Raw genomic sequence first — 23,197 nt, 5'->3', positions numbered from 1 at the left:
CAGGAAGAAGTGAATGTTTATGCATAAGAGTGACGTTTACGTGCGAGGAGTCCCGCTTGATCTCAAGCGCGAATTTTCAAGAGCCCGAACTATACTGACTCAATTGAAACTGGGTCGTTGGCGCTAGATCCTGATGAAATCCAAGCGTGGATCCAACCGGATCCGGAATCCAGCCCAGATCCAGGTGTACGCTGAAAGGGTGGATCCAGCCCAGATCCAGGTGTACACTTAAAGGGTGGATCTAGCCCAGATCCAGGTGTACGCTGAAAGGGTAACTTCAGCCCAGATCCAGGTGTACACTGAAAGGGTGGACGGAATCCAGTCCAGATCCAGGTGTACGCTGAAAGGGTGGATCCAGCCCAGATCCTGGTGTACACTGAAAGGGTGGATCTAGCCCAGATCCAGGTGTACGCTGAAAGGGTGGATCCAGGCCCAGATCCAGGAGTACGCCGGTCGACTCTGACTGGATTCCTCAACCGACGAGGGGATGTTACAGACATATTCAAGTAAGGGAGTGTGGGTTATAATAGCTTATGCAAAAAGGCTAGCTCGACCCAGTTTCCAGTCGCTAGTTACTACTACGAAACGACTCCACGAAGACTGAAACTGGGAGCGTGGCGTCAAAGAGTGATAGCGATCGGGTAGTCCTGGGCTGAACATTGAAGAACTTGCCCACCAGACGCTGGATCTGGCGTCCTGGGTGTTGGCTCGGGTCCCCGCGAAACTGGATGCGCCAAGGCTCGGCTTCGTCGATCTCTCGCAAGGCTTCCAGTAGGTTCGTGGGTTCTGGGCGTTGGAGGTTGGGATCCTCCAAGTTGGCTTGACGGGGTACGGATCCCGGAATCCAAGCCACCTTATCCCCGCGTCGGGGGAGATGCAAGAAGGATGGATCCAACAAAACATCTACGTCACACCAACCGTCCTGGATCGCCAGCACGAGGATCACGAGAACTTTCTTCCAAGCTCGATCAGCATGGCTACGTCGGTTACCACGCTGCTTGTTGAAGTTGGACAACCATGTCGAACCCTGTAGTTGATTACGAGAGATGGGGAATCGGTGAGTGCCTTCCCATATGGCAACCCGGAAACGAAATCCCGGAGCGCACGAACGAATAACCCGAGTCGCCCGCGCACATCACCCCTGAAGCTAACGGGATCCACCGGTGTGGTGGCCAGCGTATCCCACGGGGCAGCATTTATCAATTCTTCCACGTGAGGTCTGGTGATGAGCGAATCCACGTATCCTGCCGTCGGGATGGCGTCCGCTTCCCGAAGGAATATCCATTCAGCTCGAAGAGGCAGCTTAGGAAACAGGACCGTGATCTTCATGGAAATAATGGCGACCCGGTTCAGTTTCTTGGCGGACCAAGGCTCAATGTCTCGGGTGGCGAAGGCCACGGGAGCACGCCGACCAGGAATGAAGGCGGCATTCGGACCGAACAGGGCCACGGAGAGCATCCCTGGCAATGACGAGTTAGGGGGAGCGGGGATCAAGACAGATCCGGGGGATCCGCCACCACGAGGCGATCCCGGGGATCCGCCGCCACGAGGCGACCCTGGAGATCCGCCAACATGAGGCGATCCTAGGGATCCGCCACCATGAGACGACCCTGGAGATCCGCCACCATGAGGTGACCCCCTCTACTAGATCCACCCGATCCACCATCACTGTCGACTGGTATCGCAGATCCCGCAGTGTCACCTCCAGATCCGGCGGTACCAGCGACTATTGGAGGCGGGGTTGAGAGGGATCTTCGCCGGGCTTCAGATCGGGACTGGGACAAGGCCCGTCGCGTGTCCTCCTCCAAGGCGTCATCAGCGGCTCGAGCCTCCTCCGAATCCTCCGGACTTTCATCGTCGTCGTCGTCGTCATCGTCCTCATCGCCCAGAGTGAAGGGATACGGGCCGGAGGACGACGTACGCTTTGATGACGGCCGGATAGGAGGTCCTGAGCCGTCGGACCAGTCGGATTCCTCATCCTCGTCGTCCTCCGAGCTGTTCAGTCCACATCCAGGGGGAAGGACACGTTTGACTTTCCCCTTCCCGGGTCCAGTACGGGCCGGCGGAGGGCTGGTGGAAGCGGGCTGGGGAACGGCAGGCGTCGTCACCGAGGGGCCAGCGGTGGATCCCGTCTTGGACGCTGATCCCGGTTTGGATACGGCCGTAGATCCCGCCTTGGCCGTCGATCCGGACTTGGACACCGTGGACCCCGTTTTGGATGGAACAACGGATCCAGTCTTGGACGCCGAGGTAGACTTGGATCTAGTGGTGGATCCGGACTTGGATCCGGCACCCGACTTCGAGGGGGAGGCGGAAGTCTTGGACGCGGATGTGGATCCCGCCTTGGACACAGAGGTGGATCCCGCTTGCGAAGCCGTTTTAGAGACCGGAGTCGTTTCGGGCTTGGCTTTCGGGGAAGCTCGAGCATGCTTATGGGGACGGGAGGATCCGGTGCTAGGAGCGGGAGATGCACTACGCGGGCGTTTCGCAGCCGACGAATCCGCCCCACTTACAGACGGAAGAGGAGCAGAGACGCTGGCAGCATGAGAGGGCCCCGACAGGGGAGGAAGTGGATTTGAAACGGCAGCTGTCACCAGCGCCAGTCGTCGACGTGCCAAATCCCGCTTCGATAAGCCACGATCGCGCTCCAGGACTAGCTGTTGCTGCTGAGTTTGAGCTGCGGCGAGTTGATCCTGGAGTTTCGCGGCGGTCGCATCGGCAGCCTTTAATTTGTTATCTGGATTGACATAACAAGTGAATATGGAGTTACTAGCAAGGGCCAAAAGAGGATCCACGTACTCGTGCGACGAAGCTTGGATTCCAGTTCTGTTTGCGCCCGCTTGGCATCCGCCCATTCGGTAGCCGCCTTGTCCCGTTGGAGCTCGCTGTCCGCCAGTTTCGCTTGGATCTCGTCGCGCAATTGAGCTATACGCACGAACTCCTCGAGCGCGTAATCTCGCCCAGCAGACGCTTTTTCGAGCGACTCCTTGGTATCTTGCAACTCCTCAGAAAGTTGAGCCAGCGCTACATCCGGCGACGAGGGAGGTGGATTTGGCGCGGGGGGCCCTCCACGCGCCGACCCTAAGGCGGATCGCCATGGGTGGATCCCACATAGTCGTTGGTCACCACCTCCTCTTGGGTCAGACGCAACTCGTCACGGAGTCGGTCCAAGCTCGCGTCCGCGGCTGCCCTAGCAGTCTGAGAATCCTCCAGATCCCGCTCGAGGTCGTGGATCCGGGATTGGAGCTGGTGGATCTCAGATCCGGCGAGCGCCATCTCCCTAAGGAGATGGTCGTTGTCATCTCGCATACCATCTCGTTGACGGGAGGCGCGATCCAGCCGTCCGGTCAGGTCGCGGATCTCGACCGCCTGATCAGCCAACAAGAATCGTAGGTCCTGCGACCGAGAGGCCGCACGGTGCTCCCACCCCTGGATCTCCATAGCCTGGTCATGGACCTGGGCTCGCAAGGTTTGGAGCTGGGTGGCGTGCAAAGACGCAGCTGGGTCGCTAACATCTTGGGCCGCCTAGAGCTCTGCCGTCAAGGTTTGCACCCGATCGGAAAGAGCTTGGGCCAGGGTACGCAGATCGGTGGGCGACATCGAAGAAGGGCTGACCGGAGGAGTGGTGGATGGAGCCTTGCCCGGCGATTGACTGGTACGCTTGGTGGGGGACATGTGTCACGAAGAGGAGAAGGCGGTTGTGGATGCTGGTAGTGCACGTCGTGAACGCTGTTGTGCAGCGCCGACAACGTACAGGAGGCGAATGTGGTGAAGTGCTTTCTCAGAAATAAGAGAATGGGCCCGACGCGGGGTCACTATCCCGAATCAGTGACAATTTCAAGTGATTAGAGAGGATTTGGGCTGTCTGGCACGGATGCAAGTTGCCTGTGGTGGATTAGCCATGACGAACAGCACCCCGTATGAAATGACGATGGATCTGGTATGAGCGATATACAAGAAGGCAAGATCCACCAAGACTTATCTCGGATCCACCCTTACCTGGATTCACTTAGATGGATATGGGATATACTATATAAGAGTGGATCGAGTGTGGATCCTATGAAGGAATGATGGTAGGTGCCCTCTGAAGGTGGATCTAGTAGCCACGGCTAGCAAGAAGTCAAGATCCACTGCGAGGTGGCTCAGATCCCATACTTCCGAGTTCGGATCCTAGGAGGGAGGATCCCGCAGAGAGGGACCTGGATCCAGGGTACAGAGACAATGGATGCTGGGATCTCGAAGCTTTGAGGGAAAATGGAGATCACAGACGGTTGCAAGATGATGTTGGATGATTGTAGAGCCCAGATCCACGACGAGTGTGCACTTACAGTGAAGTGGATCCAGCGACCTGGGTCCGGATGAGTGTACCCATAATAGGGTGACCATAATGATTACGTCATGGATCCGGTAGATCTGAAGATAATACAGCTGGGATGAGGGGTCAAGGGAAGAAGGGACATGCAGCCGGGCCTGGTAAGGGATTTAGCAAGTGAAAGACATAGAAGGTAGAAATCCAGGCAGGTATAGGCTTAAATATCAATACAGAACCTCATTTGCACCATAACACGCAAGTGCCTTCCTGCCCTCAAGAACCGGAGCTACATTGGCCGTACGAGCTCGGAGAAGGTTGGGAATTGCGAATCTAGTGTTGGTAGTGATAATTGGATAATACAATGGCCAGTTCCTACAACCTAGTAAGCTTTCCCATACACGTGCAGATCCGACGGGTAAACCGAATTTGCTACTTGGTCGGTTATACCCGAGAGGCTCTCAACTCTCAAGATCCCGTCACAGGAGGCGGCAAGTACGACGCAGAGGAACTACAAAGGCAAGGGAACACACCCGCAAAGCAACCCTACGGCCAGATCCACGATCTAGGCCCCGGATCCATAAGCTCGAATATTCGCTTAGGATACGGAACCATCCACGGACGCAGAGTGAAGATTTTCCACTGCTGCTCCACCCCATCCCCACGTCTCGCCAAGACACTCAAGCTTCACCACTTGAACTCTTCGAAAGTTATCGAGAGAGCAAGATCTTGCCCTATCGACGGGTACACAAGGTGAGGAAAGTTCAGCAGAACACGGATCATCGGGGGACCCCATCCGTTAGTCGGTGTCTGGGCGCAGTTGGTAAGTTGGATCTGGCAATCTCGCCGATTTTGCTGATCCCGCTACACCACATGTGCGCTGTTGGCGAGCGAGCACATCCTTCCTGATTTTAGCCAGTAGTATGCTACCGAGCGGTTGCGGAGCCGTTTATAGATTTGATCGAAACGGAAATTTCTTGCGGATTTGACAATAACCTCACTCACATCGTATTACCTTCTTAAACAAATTTACAATTTCTGGATGTGCTGGAGTTTAGTGTGGTAATGTATCTTATCTGTATATGATTGTTAGAGCAGATACGGATGAACATAGTGATCTTTCCGACAGATGAATTTTATAGTCACGACCAGAGTGGGTTTAATAAGCACATTAGCCAATCACCTTTCTTATTTCGGTGCTTTTAGCCAATAATATGTGTTAGGGGTAGGGGTTGGACTCCAACACTTTCCGACATATATTTGTCGGAAGTCAAGGCAGAAATATGAATATACGAATACAATAATCAAATAAAAATATTTGCCAAATATTATACCAATTCGGACATCTAGGCTGAAGCAGGAATATCCCTAATGTAGGAGTTCAATGGATGACAGCCACTCCTTACTTTTCAAAATGCAGAAGAGAAAGCTCAGCATGAGCCTCTCGGCCTTCGCTCCTACGAACACGCAAAAGGCGCGCACAGCTGCAATTGCAGCATTCAAGGGGATGCTGGAGGAGGAGCATGTTAGTATGGAATTTGTCCAAGCTAGCATTCTTCTCGACACCTCCGGCAAGCGGTTAGCGGCAACAATGGACTGATTTGGTTTCTATTTGGCCACTAACGAAGGTAAGAAAGGTAAGCTTGCAAGGAACACTGCCCCCTCTTACTATAGAAACGTAAAGCTTTGGCTATTCGATGTGTATCCTCACTTGCGTGTATCTACTGAATTGATATTGTTAAAGCAAGGAAAGACGTTAGATAAACACTGCTTAAAACGTGAAAATGGAGGATTAACTAACAAAGCTCCTCCTTGTACTAAAGAGGATTTAAAGGCTTTAGTACGTTACGTTTACAGCAATGCACGAGTCAACGCAGACTACCAAGACGCTGCCATGGCGTGCTTGATAGGGCACTGCTTTGGTCGATCATTAGATCTCTACTACGTCCAGAAGCAGCATGTGTCGGTGTCATCGGACGGCGTGTTTTATCTGCGTTTGCTCCGCGTAAAGACTTCCGAGGAATAAGGCATCACACATGTCCCCGACAAGGGCGACTTCTTGAAGTGTCCATTGCACTCACTAGCAGTTGCGCTGGCAACACAAGAAGCCCCTAGTCCGTCGCTACTTAGTCACTTGCCAGCGCTAACCCCACAGACAAGTGCTACGCTTGATGCTGGAGCTCCACTGCACGACTTGTTTTCCTTGACCCCCGACACACTCCACGTTGCCGTTACCCCGCGACCTACAAATCCCCAGTTAGCAGAAGCTCACCCGCTCCAATCCCGACACTGGACAAAGGCGTGAAACGAGGCGAGGACAGCATGCAGAGCCACGTCAACAGGATGCTGAAGCGCGTAACCGAGCCTGCAGGGGTCAAGGCGGAGCTGAGTTCTCATTCCTTTCGCCGAGGAGGTGCTCAACACGCTAATAACGACGACCGACTTGCTGCTCAGTGGATCTTTGACCGTGGTGCTTGGGATATGACGACGACCAACAAGGCCTTTGCCTATATCACCAACACCGCGCGAGAGGACAGGAAGGTGGCGCGTCTTGAGCGGCTGGAGTGCGGACGCTGCTCCTAAGGTAATCGACACGGTTTTGCTGGACTGTACGGCGCTCGAGCATCTTGAACGGTTACAGGAGCTGTTGTTCGCCACCTGTACAGGTCTCAAAGAGCACAGGCTAAACGTGAGTACAAAGGCTCCCAGCGTACTCACAGCTTACCTTGTCCGACACTATCCTCAGTTCAAGGCTCTTGCCCCTGGATCACCCATAGTCATGCACGCTTTAGAGTGTCTGGTTGCTGCTGACATCCCCCTTGCGGACTTGCTGAAGTGGTCTATAGCGCTGAACGAGAAAGATGATGTACCTGGTCAAGACAAAGAAGAAACCCAATAAGCAACGCACACGTTTACGGAAATGGATCATCTTTTGGCTGTCATTCAAGAGTTAGTTGCATCCAATCGTGTCCTAGCAGAACGCATGACCATCGTCGAGGCCGCGCTACTCAAGTCGAGGTCCAGCTGTGTAAACAAGGCAGCAGCTGAAGAGCAACAACAAGAGCAAGAATCGTCAGATTAAGAGCCAAAGCCTAAGCGAAGGAAAAAGCAAGCAACGAACCTGTCCGCCACGTGGTACGAGTGGTACACTAAGACGCCTCATGTGTGGAGCAGTACTGACTGTCAAAAGAAGTCCGAGTCGCGCCACGTCGCCGCATTCATGAAGATCTTCTTGGCAGATGGCATCGCGTTAGACATCCTAGCTGAGGACTACAAAGACCAAGTTCTCGACGCCGGTCGCAGGGCAGAAAAGCTGTTCTCGGGTTTCTAAAGTCGCAAGGCGTTAATGCGAAGGGAGCTGGCAGTGTTCTGCGCGCGCTACGACCATTCCACAAGTCTGGGGCGTTGGATGATCGCATAAGCACGTACAAGCGCCTTCTTTTCACCGGAAAAATACTTGACCCTGCTCCAGCAGACACTAAAGACATACTCGCCGTGGTGGGGCACGTCTAAACCCTCTTGAATACAATTACAGTCACAGTTAGTACAGTTAATTACAATACAACGCTTTTCGTACAGCGAACTGCTTCTTCACCACCAACAAACCTGGTGCTGCACCTCACAACGTTGAACACTCAGCACGAGCCCCTTCAACGGCAGCAGGAATCATCGCCGCCGTCTCTAGCACAAACCAACGCATTTCTCGGCAGCAACGTCAGCACGAACCAGCACCGCACTATCCTACAAAGGTAGCAGTCGCCAACAGCGTCCTCCCAAGCAGCCGCAGCAGTCACCAGCGTCGTCCTCCCCAGCAGCTTAACCAGTCACCAACGTCGCTCTATCCAGCAGGTGTAGTCGTCACTAGCATCGTTGGTTAGCTGTAAAGACCCATACCATGTCCCAAAGGACAGCGCCGGTCCGACTGGAGCGGGCTCCTCAGGGTAAACCCTGGCTCTACCAGTTGAGCTACGGCGCTGCGGTCGGAGGGGGTCAGAGCTCTGCTTAGTAGCTGATGAAGGAAGAAGACTGATTCGACTTATGCTCTGTCGGCAGTCGGCCTACATGTGGCCCTTTGATAGCCACTGATGGCAGCGCGTGTCTATTCCAAGACAAGTGGCATTAGCTCATTGGTAGATAAGATCCAATTGGAGGCAATCAACCTTTCATTGGCTAATAATTTATCCTATATCCAGGTTCATGGTGCCTCCAAGGATACCTCAATTAGTGGCCCCTCTCACTCCCCTCATTAATGAATTTGCTGCCTGAGGAGCACATTGCTCCGAGGCTTTAAGCATGCACATAACAAAAAATGGCGAGTTCTCAGCCTCCAGGCCTCTATAGGCCATTTCATTGTCCCTGTGAATGCAGCATGAAAGCTGACTGGAAGCTCGCATCCAATGTTTGGCTCGCACTTAGCTGAATATGCTGTTTGCTGTTTACAAGGTTTGGGCTCTTCTTTTTCCTGTTACCAAATTGTCGGAAAGTGTCGGAAAAGCTAAGGTGTCGGAGCGGTTGCGATATGGTAAAATTCAACCGATTTACAAATGATCGAAACTAGTTTTGAAAATAAGGTGTTAAGATATGCTACATGTACATGTAAAGCAGTAAGAGCAGTTAGTAAACAAAATTTAGAGAAAAAAACACTCAGGACAACGAATCCGTACCAGCTGATTGAAAATGATTACGAATTTGTAAGTTTTCATTAAAAGGAGCGCGGTTAACATAACAAAAGGCCCTTAGCTGATGATAAGAGAGTTGGTACGAAGCCTTTGGCTTTCCAGGGGCTGCCAGAGCTGCGCAGCGCCCCTCCCCTTCTTCTCTGCCGTGTCCCAAGTATTTCAATGCATAATTGTAATTCGTTCAGTTTTTCCTACTTTCAATTTCTTACCACACTACCAGCCCAACCCTCTAGTTAAAAAACCCGGATAGTTTGAGCTCAATTTTAAAATATGCACCTTTTCACGCCAGACTCATTTACAAAATTTCGACTGGAAAAAGAGACACAATATGTATTCATGAAGCTACTGGAGCCAAATTTGACAATATCTTGTCAATCAAAATCTGGAAAAAGTGAAACAACATGTATACATGTAGCTACTGTAGCCAAATATGACAATATCTTGTCAAACACAATCGTTGATACTACATGTTGCTACTGAAATCGGCAATACAGCTAAGAAAATAATCTTGCATGATGGAGCAAGGCACGTCAAGATGACGCAAGATGCCAAGGAATGCGTCGAGAGAGATCTCCATGACCTCTGCACGTACACGTTAAGCCAAATGCGTACCATGTTCTTTCTTGACTGCAACGTGAAGGTGCACACCTTGACAATCAGCCGCCATTTGCTGAGCTTGCCTTACACAGTGAAGCAAATTCGCATCGAGCCGACAACATGCAGCAATGACGTGAATGAGGAGAAGCGTCGCGTGTTTGCGAAGAAACTGAAGGCGCACTAAAGTGATGGTAACTGAATTGTAAATAACGATGAGACTAACAAAAACTTGTACCTGAAGCGCCAGTGAGAGCCCTCACAGCGTGGACAGCGAGCTGTCGTAAAACTTTCTTTTTTAAGAGGAGCGAATCTGCAAATTCAAAGTGCGGTGTCGTCAGCTATCGGGTTGGTGACCTACCGGCTTTAGCGCGGAAGCATACGCATGAACAAGAAACGCAGCCTTCGTAGAGGAGATCTACAGAGTAGTTAATGTCTCCGACGTGTTCCAGACCTGCTTCCGGAACAAGAAGATCGTGATAGTGCTGGACAACGCTCCGGCCCACCGCCAGACGGAGGGGCACGTCACGAAGCACCCGGACATGGAGCTGTTGCGGTTTACTATAGGATGTTTCAGTCGATGCAAAACCCGCCAAATTTGCTAAAACTACAGGATTGGCCCTAAGAAAGAGGACGTCTACTCCCGCGCCGACGCAAGGAAATACCGCTATCATGTCGTGTTTCTATTGTGATGGAGTGCACAACGACATCAGTGGTTAGCAGCAATTCAAGCAGCACAGCGCCAAGAAAAAGCAAGATCTGAACCTCCAGGTTTTCCGGCGCAACATCTGGTCGTACCCTCGCTCGGTAAAGAAGGCACGCGGCCGCCAAGAGCCGACGCCAATTAATGGGAACAATGGAAAAGGGCAAGTCCAACTCGAATGCGAAGGGAAATGACACACATAGGACGGTAGTTCAAACAGAGGATTGTCTGTCAATGGACGTATCAGTGGATGCGTGTAACGCCACGAGTCCAGTGCCCCCAGCCAGCCCTCCCAACGGAATCGAGTTTTCACCAACTCCTGGCCGCGACTCGATTATGTTCGGCGCACACGAAACGGACGATTTGATTGATGCTGTGATGTCAATTGGCGTTAACGGAGGGCACGTCGACGAAATCCAAACGCCGACGTCGCCAGACGAAAAGCTGATTGCAGGTCAAATCAGTCTGAAGAAGATGCACCTGGAGGATAAGGTACGGTCTTTGGCTCCTGATTTGCTTGATGCGGGAACGTGTATAACCAGAGACTCGTGAGAGTTGGACTCAGGTTGCAGATTTGATCTGGCCGGTGAGGAGTCGAAGTTCGTCGAGATGCTGCCCGAGACTGGATAAATGTTTAGGTTTGCACAAGGGTCTAAGCATTCTGTTACACACATTGAAACAGTTAATCTGTTTTTGCATGGCCCACAAGAGATACAGCGATTTCGTTTTGAGAATTATGTACTTGTACCACGTGCAACGTCAAACATACTTAGCGAATACGGGCTACAGCTAAATGGGTACGAAATAATTGGATTATAAACTGGTGAATTCAATTTTGTTTTTGTGAACAGCGAGCTAGAGTTTGTGGCTAGAGCCATCAATGGCGCATACTACGTACAAAATAAAACAGTCAAAGAGAGACAACAATTGTGCAATGCGGTCAAATCGCAGCCCAACAAGCTGCTAGTACTAACAGGAGTAGCAAAGTTGGAGAGCACGTTGCTGGAGTGGCATGTAAAACGTGGCCATCTAAAAAAACCGGTGATAGCAATGTTGAACAACAAAATAGTATTGTACTCCGCATATTTCATAATACCAAACTTTTGCACACAATAGAAGGGTCTTATTCTATGAAAACCAATATCGATAGTTAGATATATAGGGTTTTCTCGCCTTTTGAGTCCGAAAATGAGGTTGGTTTTAGCTAATTCGCAGTAGGTTTAGCACTATGAGCTCACAAAAAAAGGATCTCGGAAGCTCTAAATTGCTCGTAGGCAGATCTGGCCTTGTTATGCATAATCTAAGAGCTATCATTGGCTGACAATGAGATTCGTATGGTTTTCATGAGAAAGACGCAGTACGACTCCAGTTTAGTCGTCGATCGTTGTGTCGCATCGTGATGTGCAAATTAACAGCAAGATGAGGTCGCGAATGAAAAGTATATATTTATAAAGATGCATATTTAGCAGTTAAAGCTATCAGGCTTGACGTAGGCATCCTCGTTCTTCTGGACGTGGCGGTAAACCTTCAGCCACTCGTCATCGCACTCCTTCAGACCTTGAAGTACCTTCTTGACAACCGCGTTTTGGAGGCGTCCTTGCAATGGCCCCTTGACAATCCCCCAAATAAGCTCGATTGGTTGAAGTGTCGGATGGTAAGGTGGAGTAAAGAAGACGAAATGATCGTACTTGGTGGCAATTTCAGTGACTTGGTATCTTTTTGGTGGTCGATAAAGCTCGACCAACCCAATTAAAGTAGGAATGGTCGCTTTAGGACTAAAACCCATGCCAGCTACACCAAAATAAGTTTAAAAAAATTAAGAATAGGAGAACAAACCGTTTTTCCACAGCAATAATACACGCACTAACAAAAAAACATAACCAACTATTAATAGAATTGATTTTTATCAAAACAAAGTTTACTTACCGAGCTTATCGTCCAGTCTTACCGCAGCGAATCTTATCTGCAGTCAACCATGTCTTGCCTGCCAACCATGTCTTGCCTGTGACGTGGTTGACGTTGCAGTAAGATTCGTCCAGGTAGACTTCTGCTCTGACGACTCCGAGGCGGGCGCTTCGCTTAGTTCCTCGCATTGGACCACGCACAGCAACTCGATTAGCTACCTTATTCTCTAAGTAACTACGCCGGAATGCAACATTACCGGTCGTTTCGGCGTAAATGTGCCGTTTATCACCTTTTAAATGATGGAAGCCCAGTTCATGAAGGACCCGAGTCATAGTGTCCACCTTCAGCTGCGCGCCACACACTTCAGCAACTTCATTACATACATGTTGAGCAGTGATAGGCTGGCCTGCCATATTTTGCTTTACAGCCAAGTCGCGAATCGCTGGAGCGATTGTATTAAGGTCAAACATGTGGGCCCTTCCCCTGCTATTGCAACAGGCTTTAAAAATACAGCACCAAAATATTAGATGTTAAAGATAATTGATATGTAACTGCTAAATATCAAATGCATAAAGTTCTACCTCAAAGGCGGTCTTCTGACTCGCGTTGTACACTGCAATTACGCGTGCTACCGTGTCCGTTGAACAGCCAAGCCCCTCAGAAACGAGCTCTCTCGTGCGCTTTCCGCTAAATAGCCCTTGTTCTTTCTGTAGGGCGAAAAAGGTCTATCTCCTCACCATCATTTTCTTCTCAGCACTAGTGTACTCATGTCACTCAATTTGCATTTATGAAAAATGAACGCAAGATAAGGACAAACGAGAGGTTGTAGTCGATCAAGGAGACTCTGGGCCATCCATTGCTGGTCCTAATGTTTGTATACGATTAGTATTCGCTGCATAATAACATTAATACTGACCGGTTAAAATAACCGGTATCATGAATTATGCGGAGGATTATAATCGGAATGCCCAAACTATTATCGAGTGAGCTACAAGAGGTCCCCTTCTTTTGTACAACCTGTGCACAAATGAAGAAGCGGATAATGTCCTATCGTAATGCTAAGAGTTCCAGAGACACACAGCCCATCAGTACCTTTCAAATGGATGCAATGCAAAAAAAAACCATGGGACTATATGTACGATTCAGTACTTCATGAGTATTATACATGACAATACTTCATGGCAGTGGACATATTTCCTGCGCAACAAAAAGGAGGTGTTTAATAAGGTCACATAATTACTTCTACAACTGAAGCGTGAAGGAAAGCTCACCAATCGTAGAATTATGTCTGATGAAGGCACCGAGGTCGTGAACACTTTGCCACCATCTGTGTGCCATACCAAAATTTATCGGACCATCGGACCTGTACCTCAAAGCTGGTACAAAGTACAAAATCTAACCACCGTACGAACACTTCTGAATGTACATTTTACTGACAGCTGCGGTACTGCGTGGGGATAGGGGAGGCACCCGAGATGGGGAGCGGTTGCAGAGAGACTTTCAACCATGTTTATAGGCGCAAAGAAATGGCCTAAAACTGCCTGTGGGGTGAGAAAAGCAAAACAAAAAAATGTTTTTTTGCGACCAGGAGCCATGTGCGCTTGGTCTGGTAAGTTCAACAATGAGCCACAGTTTTCGTGGCGTGGTCCATGAGCTTCGCACCTGGTAACTCAATAATTTTCGTGGCGTGGTCCATGTGCTTCACACCTGGTAACTCAATCCACTCCATGTAAAGACACCAAGACAAGTAATGCACCCACCCACCCACAACGACGATGAACAGCCAAGAGAACCAAGCGAAAACCAAAAGACCATCGACCACCAAGCGGCTGTGATTAAGCTTTTATGAAACACATCTTGCGACAGAACGCTCGCATAGATGCACTCGAAGCTACGCAAAACAGCGAACCTACACCTAGAAAACGAAGTTGTCCAGGTGAAGGCACATATGCAGCTAGCACGCTAAGCAAGAAACAACACCGGGGATCTCCAACTCACCTTCATGCTACGTGGTTTGCGTGGTACGCTCAAGATCGACACTGATACGCACTGGCGCCAAAACAAAAGCAGTCGAGAGCGAAGTTGCTGGTGGCCTTCATGGAGGTTTTTCTTGAAGACGGCTTAGTTCTTGGCAAAGAGGGTGGCGACTGTCGTGACTGTGTTCTTGAGGTTGGCAAGAAAGCAGAGAAAGCCGTACATGCCTTCCTGGATGGCGAGAAGAAGATCAGCTCGCGTGGGTCGAGCGCCGTCCTTAAGCACTCGCAGGCTCTTCGCAGCGAAGGAGACCTAAGCGACAGAATCAAGCGCCATCAAAAATTCCTCCGGTCTGCAACCATTCGCGACCCCGCAGGGCTGTGCTCTTCCACTGAGCTACGTCGTCGTCGGGGGGAGGGGGTGGAGCTTGAGCGGTCGAGTTGGAGGCCTGCGTCGTTGGGCGAAAACAAATCCAAGCGTAGAGGCCTCATTGTCGGGACCAGTTTTGTGTGTTTTGAGCTCTGCCAGGCTGTGAGCCACTATTTGGATGCAAGTCTAAATATATTTAAGTGGTAAGGTAGAATTGGTGAAGAATCCGCCAATAAGTGCGAACATCTCTCGCTTCAGACAGAGGCTGTCTAGTGGCTTCCCTAATTTCAGCAACCGAGCTTCCGATGAAGCTCGAGCTGATCGTGCAGCCAGAGCTAGGCTTGTCGATAGTACTGCATGGCAGTGCTGCGAGCTATTGGTTTACCTTTTTCTCCTCCTTAAATGCAAGATACATAGCAAATTTATCCATTACACTAAAGAACCATTCCGCTCTCGTCACTATCAATGCACTTCCTTATGTATTCCTGTTCAGCTTCCTCTTCTTTGAACAATTTGACGAACGCACCGAGGGCTGTTTCCTTAGCCCGCAAGGTGTTACTAGACTGTAGGTCGTCTAAGCCCATGCCACTGGTCCACTGGTCCGATAAAAGCAAAATATGCAAGTGATATGTCAATGACTTAGAGTTTGGATAGGCATACACAACTTTTGCGTATCACGTCCGATCGGCTGGCGTGAAGGACTTGCCTACCCTTTTCAATTTGATCGGTAGAATTTACATTTGCGTCTTGAAAGCTGTTGGTTAGTGCTACAACAAAATTATCTTATTGGCTGTAAGATACCCATATAAAATCTAAGTGAAGTCCGAACTTCATATTTTACCGTACTACGGAGATGCCGGAGGCTGTGTGAACACTGGAGTATCGGCCTTTTCTGTTCTGGAACCCCCCAGTGTGAGCAATGTGCTCTAAGAAAAAAGTGAGGTTGGAGAACGACGAGGTCCCGGCAGCCAACCATTTCGAAAGCTAGGTTTTGATGGAGTAAAATAGCAGTAGAGTACCTAAAATCAATGACTTGTGTCAAAACTTCGTAACCAGAAGTGGTAACGCTGAAGTAGCGGCATAGCTATCGCTGCGGAGGATTTCTTGGTTTGATCCGATGAGCCAATCAAAAACTCAGAATCGCTGTAGCTACATTTCCTTTTCAAAACGCGTTGTTGGCTGCTGCTATTTGATTGGCTTGCTGCTTTCACTTGACAAAAAGTTTTGCTAATTCTGGTTTCGCAGGCGTGAAGTGTCCGTGGTGTTACGGAGTACGTGTAGGAGAATGCATAGCGTAGTAAACCTTTTAAGAAACTAATCTATTACATCACAGGTCTTTTGCTAGAAAATCTAGTTTAATTGTGAGCGCTTGATGCAGTTGGCACTATCCGTCATCCCATTTTTTTGTAAATAATTGGCACGTAGGTTCACTCCTCCCGGCGATGCGTGTTAAATAAAAAATGATTGATGTGTTTCCATCCCTAACGTAGATGTATGCAGCCATCGGACATGACAGAAGTCAACACAAAGGCTAGGTATTTAAGATCATCCGAAACTCTCTTTCTCCATATATCCAGAACACAAGTTTTTTCATTTATCATCTTTCTCGTCTATGACCAAATCAGGAACTGCTGCACAGCTCCGCGCCACTGCGTTCCTGCGTCGCGGCGCATGGGAACTACGCCAGGGTCAATGTGGCCGGTCTGCAGTCGCTCTACTGATACTGTTTGGACTGGGGATTTTAATGTTGGGTCTCTGTGTCTCTCCCCCGTCCGAAATGGCCGCACTGGCTTCAACTCTGTCGTCAAACCTCCGGGTGAAGCTCCAAGCCAGCGGTGACGCGAACGCTTTACGGTGGGGCACTGGCAGTGACGTTGTAATCCTGAAGGGTCAAAGGTTGCAGCGAATTCCTCCTCCTCGATACCCCAATGGAGTCAATAACACGTTCCAGTGCGACCTGCCGTCGCTGCGGTTCCAGTGCGACCTGGACAGCGACAAAGGCTGCAAAGCTTACCCGCAATTGTTTCCGTCTGTGGCTCTGTTTGACAATTGGAAACCTGAAAGCACGGCTCAAGTGCCTGCCTCCATCTTCGACAGCATTTGCCACTTTAACGTCTCCGATCCGGTATGATAGTAGAGAGGTGTTGGGGTGCTGATAAGAAAAAACTGACAACTTGTTGTTATAACAGTATGAATTTCGGTTGGCTCAGATGTTTCGAGAGATGGAGGTGCCGTTTGTTGCGTATGATATTCCAGAGCTCACGTCAGCTGCGGAGCGCTGGACGGATGAGTATTTAACGGAGAAGCTCAATCCGACGGCGTCGTACAAGGTGCACGTGGCGAACGATAGTCACTTTATGTATTACCTCAAAAGCAAGCAACTTACTGGCGAGAAGGACACGTACGAGTCGCGTTGGATGACGTATCCGGAGTTTGTGAAAACAATAAATGGTGTTAAGTCACTGGAGGAAGCTGGGAAGCCTCACGAATACTACTATTTTATGCTCAAGAAGAACGATTTCTCCAATCGAGCATCGTTCATCTATGACGAGCTGCAGTTCTTGGATCCCAGACGTACCGAGCACGACCCACGATTCGGAGATTTGTTCATCCGAGACGCTACTGTAGCCAAAGAGCGCGGGATGCGCTGTCGTCTTGGAATGCGAGGGATTATTGCGGATGGACACATTGACGGCGGACTGAACCATATCTCGATGATCCGTGGGACCAAACGCTACGTCATAGCTCCTCCTAGTGCGTGCAAGTGTCTAGGACTCATGCTCCAGGGTCAATCTGCGCGTCACACGACATTCAACTGGTCGGACACAAGCGCCCTATCGGAAGACGCACGTAATTGTCCCGCCGCGGAAGTCGCTCTCACTGCCGGCGAAGTCCTGTATCTTCCGTCGTACTGGTATCACCACATCGTGTCCTTGGACACCAGTATCCAGTGCAATTTGCGTTCAGGCTTCGCGATTCGTGATGATGTGAAACAGTATCTCGCAGAATGCGGCTTCGGTTCTAAGTAGCTCGAACTAACAAAATGGTAAGCAAAAGTTTTGATTTTTCTGGTACTTCAGAACCGACTCAATCAAGTACTCTATACACGGCGGAAAATTGTCTACACGATGCTCGCACGCACCGTGCCAAGAACGGTATCAAGAACAACATCGACGAGGTTGAATTTGGCCGTCGAATCAGGTGTGAGGAGACCAAACGTTTTCTCGAACGGACTGGCCTTGTATGGCGTGTCGAACAGCTGAAAGAAGAAGGACTCGGGAAGCGAACGGCTCCACGCCTTGAAGTCATTGTAGAACGTCTCCTGACTGGCAACACTGCCAATGTTGCCCAAAAGCGTTCCTTCCGAAGGCCACCCCGTTTCCGTAATCATGAGCTTGTCACCAAAGGTCTTGACCATGACCTCCCACTGGCTGTTCACGACGTCAATGGCGGTGTCGGCGGTCGTTCCTGGGTTGAAGTAAGGGTGAACATTCACGCCCAACACGTCGCAAGCAGCAACAAGTTCCGACCAGCCACTGATGTAGGAGTGGTTGATCATCTCGGTGTTGCGCTGCACCGTACCGACCTTGACGGTACCTGGCACCAGCGACTTGACTTTCTGAATGAGACTGATTAGCTCACCGGGAACGCTGGTCGCGCCGGCGAGATTTTCATTTCCTACGAAGATGTAGCCGACGTTTCCAGCGTTGGCGGCAGTGACAGCCGCATCTAGTTGCGTCGAGTAGTCGGATTGAGGGTACGGTACGCCCAGAGCGGCAGTGACGTTGGCGCTGGCAATTAGCAGACCCAAGTTGTTGTTACCGAACTGGGAAATATACGTGCGGACGGTGTCGAATCCTTGGGCTTTGATGACCGTCATATCCTCCAGGACGCTTTCGGCAGTCATGGCACCAGGAGCTGAAGCATGATCGGGGTCGTAGCACACACCAATGGCCTTCACTTGAGCTGCAAACATGGCGATACCGGCGAAAATTGGAGCGAAGAACTTCATCGTGATCAAAAACGTCTTGGAAATGAATGTCTCGAGCTGAAGGCGAATTGGAAAATGATCTTCGACGTGGTGACCTGTTCAACCGAATAGTATCAAAGCGAGAGTATCCTGTGGCGCGCTATGAACCAGCGCCTTTCGAAGACAGACAGTGATGCACATGCCCGGAACGAGCCTTTCTCAAGCCCAGAAACGCTCATCGAAACTGAAATGACCCACAGAATTCAGTGCGACGACTGCACGATCAGGACGCATCGTCCATATTGGAAACATGGCGTAGGCGTTTCGAACTCTAAGAAGTCCCCTTCGTCACACGACAGGTATTAAACGCAACTGGGTTCATGAAATATTACACACTGTTGAATTTTTACTTAAAATATTTGTTTTTTTATTATTCGCTTGCTAACTTGCTGATGCTGTCATCCCCATTCGGAAGAAGCGACTGGCAGCGGTACTCAGTGGCATCGGTGTGACGGAGAGAGGCACTGGAGGATGGAAGTGCTCGATATCTTCACAGAGAAGATTAATGAGAGCATCCTTTGACAACTGATCGTCCGGCAGATCGAACGAAAAGTCGAACGGCTTGGACGAAACAAGGTCGTTCTCGTCAAAGAACGTCGCCAGATACGGGTGTCGTAAGGCTGCGTCGACCGAGATTCGCTTGTCTGGATTGAACAGTAGCATCTTGCTCAACAGATCAATCGCCTCTGCACTCACGGAGTTCTCAGCGCCACTAGTAGCAAAAACATCTCGCCATTTCTTGGGTTTCGAAATCGCAAGCTTCGTGAGGAAGCGCAGTGCCTTCGTGTTCTTCACAAACCCGATATCCTCCTGCTTCGGAGTGCCCAAGAACTTGATGATGAGCTTGAGTTGATGTAAATAGTCGTTCCCTGGGAATAGCGGCTCCCGTAAGAGCATTTCCGCAAAGATACAGCCCACAGCCCACACGTCGATTGCTGTCGTGTAGTGAAGACAGTTCAACATGATCTCTGGGGCTCGGTACCATCGAGTGACAACGTACTCGGTGAGTTCTCCAAGCTGCTGTAGCTCTTGCTGCAAGCCCGACGATGAGCCAACTCCTCCACGAGCCAGACCAAAGTCGCACACTTTGAGGTCACAATTTGCGTTCAACAAAATATTGCTGGGCTTCATGTCACGGTGGAGGACGCCAGCCGAGTGGATATGATGCAACGCACACAGCATCTGGTACAAAAAGTACTTGACATGGTCGTCTGACATGGGCTGCATCGAGTAAATGACCTGATGTAGGTCGGTCTCCATGAGCTCCGTGATAATATACATATCGTCGAATTGCTTTCGAGAAGGAGGCGGCGACAGATCGTGTAGGCGTGTGATGTTCTTGTGGTGAAAGTGGCCCAACAGCCGGACTTCACGCAAAATGCGCTTCGCGTCCACTAGATCTTCGAAAATATTTGTGATCTTCTTAACTGCCAAGTTGTCGCCGCCGTTAACAACGTCTTTGACTGCGATCACAGCCCCGTACGCGCCATTGCCGATGGGTTTGACTAACTGATAGCGAGTATCCAGAGTGAACACCTGTCCGTTGGCGTTGAAAGAGTGCGTCTGTGGCCGCATCATTGGAAATAGCCCGGAGCTGCTGCTAGTGGCGCCAAAGGCAGCGCGAGGAAGTGGCCTGGGCCCATTCACCGCTGCTGCGGATGCTCTCGAGCTGGCTTTTGTGTACTCGTCCTCCAGCCCCATACGCTGGTAGGGAGAAGCTCGTCCTCCCAACCCCACACTCTCGTAGGTAGACACTCCTCTTCCTGCTAACACTGCACTCTTGTATGGAGCCACAGAACTCTGCGTCGCAAGGTCTCCAGCGATGGAATCTTCTTCGGAATCATCTTCACCTTGGTTGTCTTCTTGGTTGTTGCTTTCCTTCTCGTTAGTCGCATTGTTATTATCCGTGTCCGGGTCCTGCGAGTTCGAAGACGCGTTCGATCGAAAGTCAGGAGAGCAGCAATACCCACTCGCTGTTGGCGTCAGTAGCTCTTCGCTTGTACTAGCTGGAGCGACTCGTGCTGTAATCTGCACGTCCTGCACCGCCAGTTTAACTTCGTCTTCGTCCTCAAATAAAAGATCTTGTCTCGCTGCTCGAATCTCCTCAGCGGGAATTTCTGCCTCGGCGTGATTGTTGCTGCATTCACTGCTCGTATAGCTGACCCCACTGCCATTGGGCTCTCGGTCTCTGGTCAGCAGTATACTAGATCTCCTGCCTTCGTCTCCAAACATCGGCACGATCTTTGCCGGTTCCGTCACGGCGTCCCACCCTGCAGTGTCTCCCAGTCGCGACTGCGTCTCCACCTGTGTGATCAACTTGGCAATGCACGAGTTCAACATCTGTAGCCACTTGACGTGCATTCGTTCGTCCGCCGCTGCCAGTCGCAGCACCTGTGCGCCGCTTTCTTCCTCCCTCTCTTCTGTTGCAACTTCCGAGCGCTGGTCGGGCGACGACAACTGCAACTCCAGTGCGTGTTTAACCTGTCGATAAGATCTCATATCTGTTACTACGTCGTTTTGTGACAGTGTTATAATAGCCACGAGATGGCCAGGCCTCCTGCTCTCTGGTTGATACCGGAACTGTCGCAGCGTGAACCTTGCGGAGGTCCCTACGTCGCTCTCGAGTGTCTGTTCCAGAACAAAATAGCAAGGCGTGGAGCGCCAGTAGCGCTGCTGTATGAGTACAGTCAGCACGCCTTCGACCAGAACCTGTACGGGCTGTGACGGTGGACCACGCAGCTCCTCCGCTTTGTGGCGGTTGCGCTGGAGACTGAGTGAGCGCAGCAGCGCGCGCATGGACGAGTCCACGCGCGCCTTGGTCTCCTCCTCTTCGCCATACAGCGAGCGCCCTGCGAGGGGCCGTGGGGCCGTCGGAGACCTTTCCTTGCGCCGAAACAGGCGCGCCAGAAGCGTCTGCGACCGGATCCCACTGCTATTGCTGCTGCTAGTGCTATTGCTACCAGGCTCCGACGAAACAGGCGTCGACGACGCGCGCTGTAGACGGTCAGACAGCGACGAGGGCGCCGACAATGGAGAACGCGAAGAAAGCTGCCGCGCCATGACGGAGAGAGTCGGCGAGTGGGCTAGTGCGGGTTTTGTGCAACTATTCAAGATTTCTACCGAAGAGGCGCGGGGTGAGTTTCTACAGTTTCTCTTCTTTTGACAAATTGTGAATGGGACAGTTGAAATCGGACGGAATTTGTGCTAATAAAAGAGACGTTGAAGGGATCAGTTTTTGGTCAACACAAAATACGTCTTCTGGTCTCTCTAGTTCTGGAGGAATGGGTAGTCTAAGTAACCACGCTCGTCGCCAAGGTAGAACGTGTCTACGTCGAATTCATTGACGGGCTTGTTAAGCTCGAACCGACGCACCAGGTCCGGGTTCGAGATGAAGTGGCGACCGATGGCCACGGCGTCGGCGGAACCTTCCTCGACGATGTGGACGGCCGATTGCCGGTCGAAACCCGACGCAGCGATCAGCACGCCCTTGTAAGTGTTCCGGAACTGCCGCGCCGAGCCCTTTTCGGGCGCCAGAGGGTTGCGCACGTGGTAGCCGCGCGGCTCGATGAGGTGCGCGTAGGCCAGATCATACTCATTCAACTTGTGAAGCACGTACGTGTACGTTGCGATGGGGTCCGAGTCTTTGTCGCCGAAGCTGCCTCCAAACGGCGACAACCGAATGCCCACTTTTGCCGAGTCCAGGCTCTCGAGAATCGCTTCCATCGCCTCGAACAGGAAGCGTGCGCGGTTCTCCACGCTGCCTCCGTACTCATCCGTGCGGTCATTGATTCCGTCGTGCAAAAATTGCTCCAGCAAATAGCCGTTAGCGGCGTGCAGCTCGACTCCATCAAAGCCAGCAGCGATGGCGTTCTCTGCGGCCTTACGGTAGTCGGCCACGATACCAGGGATCTCGCTCAGCTCCAGCGTGCGTGGGGGCACGGGCTCCATGCGTCCTTCGCGCGTGACGATCTTCTTCCCTGCACGGATGTTCTCGAGCTTGGAGCTGGATGACACGGGCAGAACACCGCCGGGCTGGTTGAGCGGGTGGCCGATGCGGCCCGTATGCCACAGCTGGAGAAACATCTTGCCACCCTTGTCGTGCACGGCCTGCGTGACGTTGCGCCAGCCTTCGATTTGTTCGGCCGTGAAGATGCCTGGCGATCCCCAGGAACCGCGTGCGGTGGGCGAAATGTTGGTGGCCTCGGCGATAATCAGACCGCCGGGCGTCGTGCGCTGGGCGTAGTACTGAGCACCGATGTCCTTTTGAACACCATGCTCTTCCGTTCTCAGACGCGTGAGTGGTGCCATGACAATTCGATGAAGGAGCTGAATGGGGTCCTTCTTGCCACCGAGGGTCAACGGCGTGAAGAGCTTGGGCGTCGTCATAGTGTTTGGGAAAAATAGGAAGTGCCGACATCTTCTATGAGGTGGACAGGTCCAGCTTGCGTCATCCCGCCAGTCGAGTCATCGATGCTTGATTGCCCACGCCTTGTTAGGTTGCCTTTTTTTCGCTTCATATGTTGCGCTCCGCCTTGGTCTAATCAGAATCCGTCGTTCTCTTTTCCTATTGGTCCAGTCTGGTCCAAAAATGTGATCGAGCTTCTCTCGGTTCGCTACAGTATCATTCCCGAAGC

The 23,197-nt window shown here is 51.0% G+C and overlaps 5 protein-coding genes across 5 annotated transcripts; 1 reads left to right on the top strand and 4 right to left on the bottom strand.

The window, feature by feature from the left end:
* Window positions 1-12,216: 12,216 nt before the first annotated feature.
* Window positions 12,217-12,522, bottom strand: PITG_17364 (uncharacterized protein; the record flags this gene model as incomplete). Its single annotated transcript, XM_002896817.1, has 1 exon — window positions 12,217-12,522. One exon carries the CDS (start codon window positions 12,520-12,522, stop codon window positions 12,217-12,219), a length of 306 nt encoding a protein of 101 aa, XP_002896863.1.
* Window positions 12,523-16,169: 3,647 nt separating this feature from the next.
* On the top strand, window positions 16,170-17,288 carry PITG_17363 (uncharacterized protein; the record flags this gene model as incomplete). Its single annotated transcript, XM_002896816.1, has 3 exons — window positions 16,170-16,658; window positions 16,723-16,934; window positions 17,279-17,288. 3 exons carry the CDS (start codon window positions 16,311-16,313, stop codon window positions 17,286-17,288), a joined length of 570 nt encoding a protein of 189 aa, XP_002896862.1.
* A 336-nt stretch (window positions 17,289-17,624) lies between these two features.
* On the bottom strand, window positions 17,625-18,663 carry PITG_17362 (uncharacterized protein; the record flags this gene model as incomplete). Its single annotated transcript, XM_002896815.1, has 2 exons — window positions 17,625-17,633; window positions 17,709-18,663. The coding sequence occupies 2 exons, from the start codon at window positions 18,543-18,545 to the stop codon at window positions 17,625-17,627; spliced, it is 846 nt and encodes a 281-aa protein (XP_002896861.1).
* A 281-nt stretch (window positions 18,664-18,944) lies between these two features.
* Window positions 18,945-21,623, bottom strand: PITG_17361 (mitogen-activated protein kinase, putative; the record flags this gene model as incomplete). Its single annotated transcript, XM_002896814.1, has 2 exons — window positions 18,945-20,252; window positions 20,301-21,623. 2 exons carry the CDS (start codon window positions 21,621-21,623, stop codon window positions 18,945-18,947), a joined length of 2,631 nt encoding a protein of 876 aa, XP_002896860.1.
* A 207-nt stretch (window positions 21,624-21,830) lies between these two features.
* PITG_17360 (12-oxophytodienoate reductase, putative) lies at window positions 21,831-22,949 on the bottom strand (the record flags this gene model as incomplete). The annotated part of the gene is made up of 1 exon (XM_002896813.1): window positions 21,831-22,949. The coding sequence occupies one exon, from the start codon at window positions 22,947-22,949 to the stop codon at window positions 21,831-21,833; it is 1,119 nt and encodes a 372-aa protein (XP_002896859.1).
* Between the last annotated feature and the right edge of the window lie 248 nt (window positions 22,950-23,197).

Source organism: Phytophthora infestans, genomic scaffold (assembly GCF_000142945.1).
Source record: "Phytophthora infestans T30-4 supercont1.53 genomic scaffold, whole genome shotgun sequence".
Lineage (NCBI taxonomy): Eukaryota > Oomycota > Peronosporomycetes > Peronosporales > Peronosporaceae > Phytophthora > Phytophthora infestans.
The sequence above is the reverse complement of the archived record's forward strand: the minus strand, read 5'-3'. Positions and strand labels throughout refer to the sequence as shown.